Below are 12,325 nucleotides of genomic sequence, written 5' to 3' on the forward strand. Positions count from 1 at the left end.
ACCATACATGATGGCAATAGTGAACTCAAGGATTATCCCGGGCAAAAAAAGTTGCAGATTGTGGTTGAATACAAGTTTGCTGCTGCCGCCGCTCTGGTCTAAAGCATCACAGCAATGCCAGGAATTGTCTATTCAAGAAAGTTCAGAGATCATTAAAAGTATTTAAAGAGGATTTTTGACGTGGAAGTGAATTGAGGTCATTGAAGAATTGGCAATGAAAGGGGCATAATAGAGTCAAATTCGTCCATGCTCACCAGGTTTCCTAAACTGAACTCGTGTTATTTGCCTGCGTTTAGTAAACACCCCACCTAATCATTTCACTTCATGTCTCCATTCAATTGCCTTTTAAGTGTTGTAATTGTACTCGCCTGCACTACTTTGTCTGAGAACTTGTTACATATAAACTCTATCATCTCTGAGAAAGAACTGCCTCTTAGATCCCTTTTAAATTTCTCGCCACTCATCTTGAATTTATGCAGTCTGGGTTTGGACACTTCTCCCATCGGTAAAGACTTAATTATTCACCCTTCCAATGCACTTCAGGCTTTTATAAGCCTCGATGTGTTCTTCGCCTCCGAAGCTAATGGGAAAAATAATCCCAGACTCTCCTCTCTATCCTTTCATCTCAAAACTCCAGTCTCCATCATATCATTTAAAACATTGTGCAGAAAAATCAGAGTTTATGTTTCTGGCCCAGGGGCCATTCATCATAACGCTAGAGAATAATGTAAATATTTAAACTAATGGCCCTACAATTTCTTCGACAGCTTCTCACAATGACCTGGAATACTCAAACAAATCCTGGTTATTTCTCCAGCACTTCTTAGAGTCATAGAGTCATAGAGATCTACAGCACGGAAATAGACCCTTCATTCCAACTCGTCCATGCCGGCCAGATATCCCAACCCAATCTAGTCCGATCTGCCAGCATCGTGCCCATATGCCTCCAAATCCTTCCTATTCATTTTCCCATCCATATGCCTTGTAAATGTTGCAGTAGTACTAGACTCCACCACTTTTCTGACAGCACATTCCGTACATGTCCCACCCTCTGCGTGAAAAGGTTGCCCCTTAGATCCCTTTTATGTCATTCCTCTCTCACCCTACACTTATGTCATCTATTTCTGGACTCCCCCAGCCCAGAGAAGAGACTTTGTCTCTTTATCCTTTTCATACCCCTCATGATTTTATTTCTTCTGTAATGTGGCATAATTTCAAAATATCACGACATGGACTTAATTTCTCGAGTTCCTGAGCTATCGTGCCTTTCTCCTCAGCAAATACTGATGTTATATATTCGTGTCGGACGTCACCCATCGAGCTGGAACAAGCTGAATGGCAGCGGAATTGATCGAGTCTTTGCGAGGAGTGTGAAAGCAGCATGGCGAGGCGCTTATGAAGTGTGTTGTTGAATAGTGAACTGTGTTTCTGTGTTTTTTCCACTTTTACAGGAAGAGCTGTAACGTTTTCCATTTTTACTGTGTTTGCTTGCTTTTCCAGCTTTGTACCAAGATTCTGTACCTTGAGGGGGAGGGAAACTTTCTCTATAAGATTGCGTCACATCTGGATAGAATATAGAACATAGAACATAGAAGAATACAGCGCAGTACAGGCTCTTTGGCCATCGATGTTGCGCCGAGCCAAGCCCACCTAACCTACACTAGCCCACTATCCTCCATATGCCTATCCAATGCCCGCTTAAATGCCCATAAAAAGGGAGAGTCCACCACTGCTACTGGCAGGGCATTCCATGAACTCACGACTCGCTGAGTAAAGAAGCTACCCCTAACATCTGTCCTATACCTACCAGCCCTTAATTTAAAGCTATGCCCCCTCGTAATAGCTGACTCCATACGTGGAAAAATGTTCTCACGGTCAACCCTATCTAAACCCCTAATCATCTTGTACACCTCTATCAAGTCACACCTAAAACTTCTTTTCTCCAATGAAAACAACCCCAAGTGCCTCAGCCTTTCCTCATACGATCTTCCAACCATACCAGGCAACATCCTGGTAAACCTCCTCTGTACCCGTTCCAGTGCCTCCACATCCTTCCTATAGTATGGCGACCAAAACTGCACACAATACTCCAGATGCGGCCGTACCAGAGTCCTATACAACTGTAAAATGACCTCAGGACTCCGGAACTCAATTCCTCTACCAATAAAAGCCAGTACGCCATATGCCTTCTTCACCGCACTATTTACCTGTGTGGCAACTTTCAAAGATCTGTGTACATGGACACCAAGATCCCTCTGCTCATCCACACTACCAAGTATCCGACCATTAGCCCAGTCCCCCATCTTTTTGTTATTCTTACCAAAGTGAATCACCTCAAACTTAGCTACATTGAACTCCATTTGCCACCTTTCTGCCCAACTCTGCAGCTTATCTATATCCCGCTGTAACCTGCCACATCCTTCCTCACTGTCAACAACTCCTCCGACTTTCGTATCATCCGCAAACTTGCTCACTCAACCTTCTAGCCCCTCCTCCAGGTCATTTATAAAAATGACAAACAGCAATGGTCCCAAAACAGATCCTTGCGGAACACCACTAGTAACTGCACTCCAAGATGAACCTTTACCATCAACTACTACCATCTGTCTTCTTCCAGCCAGCCAATTCCTAATCCAAACCTCCAACTCACCCTCAATGCCATACCTCCCTATTTTTAGAAGTAGCCTACCATAGGGAACCTTATCAAATGCCTTACTAAAATCCATATACACCACATCTACCGCTTTACTCTCGTCCACCTCCTTAGTCACCTTAGATAGTTGTAAACTTTTCACTGTCCTCACATGAGTTCACGTGACAAGAAATGTAATCGACGGAAATCATCTCCTGTGGCTCCATTCCAAATGGCTTTTGAATTTTAAGGGGGCCGATCTCTCTAGTTAGTCCATTGCCAATGATATACTTGTGGAATCGCTTGTGATTCTTGTCAACTTTATCTGCCAACGCTGTCTCATGCTGCCTTTTCAATCTCGTGGTTTCTCCCATCAGTCTACATCCCCGTGCTCCTTGAGGATTTCCCTTGATACCAACAGCCTATATCTTTTATTCCTTATCCTGAGCCTTAATATCCTCTGCCATGTCCTGTTCCCTAATCCTGCTAACATTGCCCTCACACTGACTGGAACATGTTGTCCCTGAACTCTCATTATATCGCTTTTGGAAGACTCCGACATACCAGAAGACCTGAGAATAGTTCCCCCAATCATCTTTTCAAAGTTCCTGCCTAATGCTATCTAAATGGGCCTTGCACAAGTTTATAACGTAAACTTGTTGACCAGGCCTATCCTATTCCAGAATTATATTAAAATTATGATAATTTTAATCACTGGTCCCAACGTGCTCCCACTCTAAAAGCTCAGTAATTTGCCGTGCCTTACTTCCCAATTGTTAATGGAATGATGCTATTAAACTGGAAAGAGTACAGAGGAAATTTACAAGAGCGTTGCCTGGACTCAACAGTCTGAGCTACAGGGAGAGTTTGGACAAGCTAGGATTTGTTTTCTTTAGAGTGTAGAAGACTGAGAGGGGGCTTTTTAGAGGTGTATACGATCATAAGAAGCATGGGTAGGGTGAGCACATTCAGTCTTTTTCATAGCATGGGTGAATCGAGGGTGAGAAGGACCATTTTAATGTTAGTAGGGAAAGACTAAAAGGGTACAACATTGTCAACTTTTTACACGCTGATAGAATGACTGCCTGGGGAAGAAGTTGAGGCGGGTACGTTAGAAAGATTTGAAACGCTTTTGGGCAAATGCATTGATAGGCAAGGTTAGGAAGGGTCTGTGCGAAGTGCAGGAAAATGGGGTTGCATATTTGGACATTTTGATCATCATGGATCAATTTGGTCCAAAGGACCTGTTTCCTTGCTGTGGGACTCTATTACTCCATGTCTGCATGACTGTAACAACCTCAGTGCTGGCACATATGCTAAAATTGGGCTTTTCCCAGGCCATTTCAATCCATTCTCTGTATAATTTGGAAGGGAATATCAAAAAAATGTTCGGTAAACTGCGATAAAATTCGTCTCAACATCTTCCAAAGTGCTTCAATCAGAGAGGCCTGAATGCATTTTTACTGCTGTGCTCTGCATAACAGCCTTTGCTGAATTGATATCTAGTCTAGGTTTATAGATCAATGCACTGTTATGGTCTCCATAGCTCTCTGTACTGGACGTATATCTAATCTCATTTTATAGATCGATGCACTGCTATAGTCTGCGTATCTCCCGATGCTGGACAGTTATGTAATCTAGGTTTATAGATCATTGCACTTTTGTGGTATGCATAGCTTCCTGTGCTGGAAAGATATCATGTCTGGGTTTATAGATCAATGCACTGCAGTGGTCTGTATAGCTCCTTGTGCTGGACAAATATCTACTTCGGGTTTATAAATCAGCGTATTGCTGTGGTCTGCATAGCTTCCGATGTTGGTCAGATATCTTGTCCAGGTTTATTGATTAATGCACTGCAGCGGCCTGCGCAGTTCCAGGTGCAAGACCAATATCTCGCCGGAGTTTATTGATCAATGTAATGCTGTGATCTGCATAGCTGAAACTTTATTGCTGGAACAGCACAGCAGGTCAGGCAGCATCACGTTGTGATCTGCATAGCTCTCTGAGCTTGACAGACATCCCGTCCGGGTTCATAGATCAATGCACTTCTGTGGTCTGCAGTTTTCCGCATGTGGCAGATTGCTTGGTTGGATCAAACAGAGCTTGATATACACTGTGCACTGTGCTGAACAGGTATCTGCTCTGGGTTAATGGTTCGGTGTGGTGGATTAAGAATGTGGTATAACTAACAATTTCAGCTGATCTGGTACTGCCTTCAGTTTATGTTCTCATTATTGCGATTGGACCCTCATGTCTAGCTGCATTAATGTTGCAGTGTTTCTAAGCACAGTACATCATGTCTGTGAACATCCGCTTTCCTGGCAGCAGCCACGGCCACTTCATTCAGAAGCAGTGAGCCATTCCCAATGTTTTTTGTTCCCCATGCAGAAAGAAATGATGGCCTATCGGATAAAAGCAGTTCCCTTTATACACGACTCAAAACACTCTCCCCTCACCACACCCCAACGTCAAGCAATCTGATCAAAATATGCCATCTGTACGGAGAGCAAGTCGGGCACTGAGAACATCAGCGAGTATTGCATCAGGAAGATGGAGCAATAGGTCCCATGTCTGAACCGGTCAGAGTGAACCCTCCAGTACACACTGTATCACTAAGTCCTGCAATCTCTCTCCATTTACGTATGAAGCAGCCTTTAACTCTTCCTGAAAAATTCACAGGTTCGCATTCACGCACATTATACTCCATCTACCAAATTGTTGTGTATTGCTTGTCCATTTACAGACTCTATGATAACCACAGAGCATCAGGGATGCCAAGTTTCCATTGCTCGGCGGTTTAGACGTTTGTCCTGAAGCGCAGGAGGTAGAGCCACGTAACACAGCGGGTGGCATCTTCATTACGATGCGTATACTTTACCTCCAACAGGACTATGTGCTGGATGTTCCTATAGATACTGTTCGGGAAATATCCGCCAGTGACAAGTAGTTTGGTGAGAATGTGTCCCTCTTGTTCGTTCCCCCATCACTTCCCACAGTCTTGCTGCTGTGTATTTGAGTCCTCACCCTGCTCAGTCAGTGGTGGGAATATATAGACACTCTTGGTGATGATCATTGTAGCACAACACCGTGAGCACGTTCTGTGTCCTTGCCAGCCCGATGTTCGTTTGATTTCAACATCTTGGGAACTGCGTTATCATGGAGGTGAGGTGTGGAGGGTAGAAGATGTCCATCAGAAGGAAGTTTCTTTGACCATCTCTGACCTGTTACCATGAAATTTCCGAGTTCTGAAATCAATGTTGGGAAATTCCAAGATAACTCATTCCCTGACTGTATCCAATGGCGCCCCACCACTGGTGAGTCTGTCCTGCCAGTGGAACAGGATATATGCAGGGATGGTGATAGAGCTTCATGAAGCATTAACCATCAAGTCTCTATCTGTGAGTATGATGATATCAAACTGTTTCCTGACACCGCAACGTGGGGAATAAAGGAGACAATGGAGCGTGGAATAATAGGTTAGAAAGCAATGGAAGACACTCTATCAGAATGTGCGTTGTATTCTTAAAACAGACTGAGAAAATAAGAGCATGCAATGAGGGAAATGAATGTGATTTAATAATATTAGGTAGACAGGATGACCAATACTGGGAACTGAATATCCTGAACATTTTAAAGCTGGGAATGCGAGAACTGAAAATGAGGTGGGGAACAATAGCTGAGTAAGGATAACATCTACATAATCATTAAAGAGGATCTTATATAAAATGTCTGACCTCCTATCTTTATCTTATTCATTTTGTGTACAAAGTGATAGTTCAATTGAGTTTGGGGATATATTCCCACGGCACGTTTGAGTGGGTCTCACAACCGTAATCAGCCGCAGGTCCTTTGTGATGTGGGCCTTTAGGAGTCCATCACATTCTGTGCCCGACATTCCCCATTACAGCATTGGCATGACATTCCAGGAACATTCTATAACAAATATTCTCTGAGACATGTTACAATGGACATTCTCTAGAACATTCTATAATCTACTTTCTCCGGAACTTTCTATAACCCACTTTCTATCCAACATTCTGTAACTGACATTACCTGAAGCATTCTATACCCGACAATCCCCGGAATATTATATTACCGACTTTCTGCAAAACATTTCAAACCAACATTAAACAGAACATTCTACAACCAACATTCCATATTCGACAATGTAAAACTAACATATTCCGACACAGTCTCTAACTGACGTTTATGGGAACGTTGCATAACCGACGTTCTCCAAAATATTCTATAATCAGCTTGTTCCAGAACATTTCATAACTGATATTCTCTGGAACATTATAGAGCCAACGTCCTCCACTCTGGAGGATTCTACAACCGATGTTCTCCAGAAAATTAGATAACAGACTTGTTCTGGATCATTCTCTAACTGACTTTCTCTGGAGCATTGTCTAACTGACGTTCTCCAGATTATTCTATAACTGAATTTCTCTGGAACGTTTTATAACTTATTTTCACTGGAACATTCTATGACTGACATTCACAGGATCATTTTGTAACTTATGTTCTCTGGAACATTCTATAATCAATGTTCCCCAGCACATTCTATAACCAACTTTGTCTGGAACGTTCCTGAACTGACATTCTCAGGAATGTTCTCGTGGGCATTCTATGTGGGGGCACGGTGGATACGTGTTGAACACAGTTGACTTCCAGCGCCAGGGACCCACGTTCGATTACCACCATGGGCAACTGTCTGTGTCGTGTTTGCAACTTCTGCCCCTGTGTGTGTTGGCTTTTTGTAAGTGCTCCAGTGTTTCCTCCCACAATAAAAGGATGTGCAGGTTACGTAAATCGGCCATGGTAAATTGTGGATAGTGTTATGTGTATTACTCAAGGGTAAGTATGGGGTTGTGGAGTGGGTCTGCGTGTGTTCCACTTCGGAGGGTTGAGACTTTCTGGGCCAAATGGCCAGCTTCAGCACTGTAGGTAATCTAATCTAACTCTATAACTGCTATTCTCTGAAACATCCTAAAATCGACATTCCCCAGAACATTCAGTAACCGTCATTCCCTTGAACATTCTATAACTGACATTCCCCAGAATGTTCTATTCCTGACATTGTTTTGTCAACTGCCAGACGTCAGTAAATTGAGGATAAAAAAGATAAGATCCCGAGGGAAGAGATCGCATTCCAGAGAGAATGGGACATTGTTCTGAAGTCCCCTCTGGCAGTTAAATGGGATAATATGTTTTCCCTGGGATCGCATTCCTTTATGATGGAGGGTTAACCACAACTTGGACTTACTGACAGAAATTTTCAACCTCCGTTTGTCGTCAAGGAACTGGGAGTGAATCCTTCAGTACAGCAACTGTTTCACCCTGTATATTAACAACTGGAACGAAATGACCTGTGTCTGCTTTCGAGTGATCGAATGTGTGGGGATGGTGTAGAAAACATTGGTCCTTCTGGATGTGTCTCTGTGTGTTTTGGGAGTGAGAGTTCTGGTGATTTACGTCAGAGTTTTGTCAGTAATCCTGACCTTCCCAATATTTACTATTGCTCCAGTGACATGAATAAATCTCTGAATAGAGCGACACATCTGAAAACCTCATTGGTCCTCAAAAAACTTGGGGCAAGTGAGGACTGCTGATGTGGGAGATCAAAGTCAAGTTTAGAGCTGTGCTGGAAAAGCACAGCAGGTCAGGCAGCATCCGAGGAGCAGGAAAATCGATGTTTTGGGCAGGAGCCCTTCATCAGGAATGAGGTCAATTTTCCTACTCCTCAATAAAACTGGTCACTTTGCCTTCAGGTTAATGTATAATGTATTTGTTTTCCTTCCTCACAGCTAACGTAATGACGATCTACGTCCTGCTTTGTAAAGATTGTGGGTTGTCTCCATGTGTCATTCGTTACCTTGGGGCCATGGCGGTGGCAGATCTACTGGTCATTGTTCTCGATGTGATATTGAGATTCATTCCGATTGTTTATCGGGAACAGTTTTATTTCTTGTACTTCATCCCCGTGTGTAATATTCACGCCGTCCTGCTTTATGCAGCCACTGATTGTTCTGTCTGGTTCACCGTTACTTTCACTTTTGATCGGTTTGTGGCTGTTTCTTGCCAGAAACTGAAAAGTAAATATTGCAGTGAGAAAACAGCGGCTGTGGTTATTGGAACAGTTACTATCCTGAGCTGTTTAAAAAACATTTTCTGGTATTTTATGCTTGAAGGTTACTATCTTTTGGAGAACATCCCATGGTTTTGTTATATAACACAAGCTGTTTATAAGTCCCGTGTTTGGGTCGCAATAGAGTTCCTTCACAACATTCTAAACCCGGCCATCCCATTTCTCCTGATTCTGCTGCTCAATGTTTTCACCGTCAGATACATTCTAGTAACCAGCAGAGCCCGCAGGAGGCTCCGCGCTCACACCAGTGGAGACACTCAGTCTGACACAGAAATGAGAAATCGAAAAAAATCCATAATTTTATTGTTTGTGATCTCGGCCAATTTTATCCTGTTATGGTCCATATTAATGGTGCGTTCCATATGGTACCGGATGTATAATATTGGGTATTGGTCTGTGTATCTACATCCCTTTGTGCGAGAATTGGGCTTTATGCTGCAGCTCCTCAGTTGCTGCACAAACACTGCGATTTATGTTGTGACCCAGACTAAGTTCAGACAGCAGTTGAAGAATCTGCTGATATATCCTTTCTACCACATTCATCAATCAATGAAATCCACTCATTAATCAATCCATCCGGGATTTTCCCATTTTAGTTCAATTGTTCAGCAATGAAGAGCCGGTCCCGAAGGCAATAAACTTAGGATAGTGTTGGTTTGACTAAAAGTGTCCCACAAGGTGTTACAGGGACACATTACCACGTTTCTCCAAATGAGAAAACGCACCATCTTACGGACTGCATCGACTCCTTCAATTTGTAAACAATAAACATGTTCATTAGATAGAGCCAATTAGCAGAATAAACGATGTTGCTGTTTGTGTGTGTGTTCAAAAATCTGAGCTGGAAAGAGACAGACTCAGCCCCAAACCCTGGTCCTCAGGGTTGGATAGGGGACCTGGGTCTACGTTCAGGAGTTCGGTTTAAGTCTGTCTTTCAATGCTTTCACCTCTGTGTCCCACACTCCGACCTGGCGTTCAGCAGAATTCATCTGTCTACCTCCCTCCCCATCTCCAATCAACCACACTCATCTGTATCTCTCTCTCTTTTTTGTTCTTCGCCCCTCGCCCCTTTCTTGCAGTTTGTCCTCTTTTCCTTTCCCTCAGTTTATGCTCATTTATCTCCCTCTCTCTGCACGCTCTCATTTTCACTCCCCCTCTCCCTTTCATAGTCTGTCTTCCCTCTGTGTGTGTGTCTCCATCTCTACCTCTCTTTCTCTCTGTCTGTCTCTCTCTCTCCCTCTCTCACCCCTCGGTTTCTCCACCTGCCTCCACACTTCTCTCTCTGTCACCTTGTCACTCACTCTCGTGCTGTTTCTGTCTACCTTCCACCTTTCCATCTCTCCGCCATTTTCTCACTCCTCTCAAACATCACATTTCTCCATCCTCTCTCCTTCCAAGTAGTCTCTCCATACCCCCAACCCCGTTTATGGGACAGAGGGCGAAAGAGGGACGAGCGAGAGTTTTTCAGATATGAGGGAGGGAGGAAGTTTCAATCAGAGGGAAATCGAGTGAGGTAGGGGAGAGAGAGAGATTAAGAGTCAGTCAGCGGAAAAGGATGGGGAGGGTGTAGAGTATCAGACAGGGGAAAGAGGGAGAAAGAGGCAAGCAGAAGGAGAAGAGGGTAGGAGAGAAACAGAAAGAGGCAGGAGAGAGAGTGTAGGGGTGCGCAGAAATAGAGAAGAAAGGGAGGTTAGGAGTGGGAGAGAGAGGCAAAGAGTCAGAGGGAGGGAGTGTGTGAGGGAGAGAAAGGTCGAATCAGAGAGTGGGAGGGGATGAGTGAGGGAGCGACAGCGATAGAGAAACATTCAGATCTGGAAAAGGGAGGAGCGAGAGAATGAGTCAGAAAAAGGGAGAGGGAGGGACGGGCTGAGGGAGAGAGACAGTCAGAAAGTGGGAGGAATGGAACGAGAGAGAGAATGACAGAGTGACATATTCACTGAGATGGATAGAGAGAGAGAGAGAGCGAGACAGTGGGAGGCAGAGAGAATGAGACAGAGGGACAGGAAGGGAGCAAGAGAGAAACAGTGAGAAAATCAGACAGAGGAAGGAGTGAAAAAACGAGACAAAGAGTTAAACAGAGGACGCGGGAGAGAGGGAACGAGTGAGAGATAATCAGCGGACGAGAGGGAATGAGGGAGCGTAGAGGTTTCGGGAGAGAGAGTGAGAGGGGTTGGGGAGAGGGAGTTGGATAAAGAGAGGGAGGAAAGTTGTGATAGAGTGTGGCAGGGAGGAAGAGTGAAAGAGCATGGTGGCTCAATGATTAGCTCTGCTACCTCAAAACGCAATGGGCCCAGGTTCAATTTCAGTGCAGCTGTCTGTGTGGACACGTAAGTTTCTGCTGCAGGCATCAGTTTCCTTCCACAATTCAAAGATGTGCAGGTTAGGTGAAATAGTCATGCTAAATTACACATTGTGAGCATAGGTGTGTAGGTTATTGGCAAATGCAGAGATACAGGGTTGAGGAATGGGACTGGGTTGGTTAATCTTCCAGCGTCGGTGTGAACTTGTTGGCTGAATGGCTTCTTTCCATACTGTCGGGATTCTAAGATTGTGCGAGGCAGAGACAGGCTAGGAGACGGTGAGGGGAGAATTGAGAGTGGGAAAGGAGAGAGAGGAATGGAGAGAGTGGGAAGGGAGAGAATAACGAATTGTGGGGTGCGAGAGAACGAGGGTGGAGAGACAGTGGGAGTCAGTGACAGAAAGTGGGAGAGCGAGAAAGATGGAAAGAATGAGGAATAGAGAGTTGGGTGTGAAAAAGGGAGGGGAGAAAGAGTGGGGAGGGATATATAGGGGCTTGAGTGGGGGGAGACAGAAAGCTTGTAAGCGGATGAAGGGAATAGTGTGTGGGAGAGAGAGTTTATACGGGGAGGGAGCAATTGGGGAGAGAGAGTTCAGGGAGAGGGCAAGAGAGTTGAGTACAGAGGCAGAGTTGAAGGAGTGTGTGGGCGGCAGAGGATGAGTGTGGGATGGTAGATAGAGTGAGGGGTGACACAGAGAATATGGGGAGGACAAAAAGAGAGAGTAGGGGCGGCGAGAGGCGGAGGAAGAAGGGAGAGGCGAGAGAAAGTATGGTGAGCAGAGGCTGGGTGAGAGTGAGAGAGAGAGAGGGGGCACAGAGAGAATGGTGAAGGTGTGAGAATAAAGAGGGGTGAGAGAAAGAGTTGGGATGTTGAGAGAAAGTGGGAAGCTCAGAATGAGAATGGGAAAGAGAGAGAGGCTTGATGAGAAAAAGTGTGTGGAGAGAGAGAGCATAGGTTTGTGGGAGCCGGGGAGAGAACGAGTAGGGGATGCGAGACACAACGGGGGTAGGGAGAGAGAGTCTGGGGGAGATGACTTGTGGGGAGGAAAGAAGGAGTGGGCACAGAGAGCGAGAGTGGTGGAGAAGGGAGAGAGAGTTTGGAAAGATGGGAGAGATTTGGGAAGAAGGAGAGACAGAGAGTGGGGAAAAGAAAAACTTGGGAGAAAGAGAGTGACTGAGATGAGGGAGGAGTGTCGGGGAGACAGCGTGCGGTGGAGAGAGCCAGAACGGCAGACAGAGGGAGTTG

At 44.8% G+C, this 12,325-nt stretch overlaps 1 protein-coding gene across 1 annotated transcript in view; it reads left to right on the forward strand.

The window, feature by feature from the left end:
* Nucleotides 1-9,347, forward strand: part of LOC148138199 (putative G protein-coupled receptor 139) — a 60,682-nt gene extending 51,335 nt beyond the window's left edge. Inside the window, exon 2 of the mRNA XM_087981880.1 lies at nt 8,440-9,347. Coding sequence (XP_087838006.1) covers nt 8,440-9,347 — 908 coding nt within the window. The remainder of the gene's footprint in view (nt 1-8,439) is intronic.
* Nucleotides 9,348-12,325: the final 2,978 nt, after the last annotated feature.

The sequence above is a fragment of the Chiloscyllium plagiosum genome, unplaced genomic scaffold (assembly GCF_037043375.1).
Source record: "Chiloscyllium plagiosum isolate Xiang-an unplaced genomic scaffold, Cpla_swu_hap1 HiC_scaffold_41, whole genome shotgun sequence".
NCBI classification, from domain to species: Eukaryota; Metazoa; Chordata; class Chondrichthyes; order Orectolobiformes; family Hemiscylliidae; genus Chiloscyllium; species Chiloscyllium plagiosum.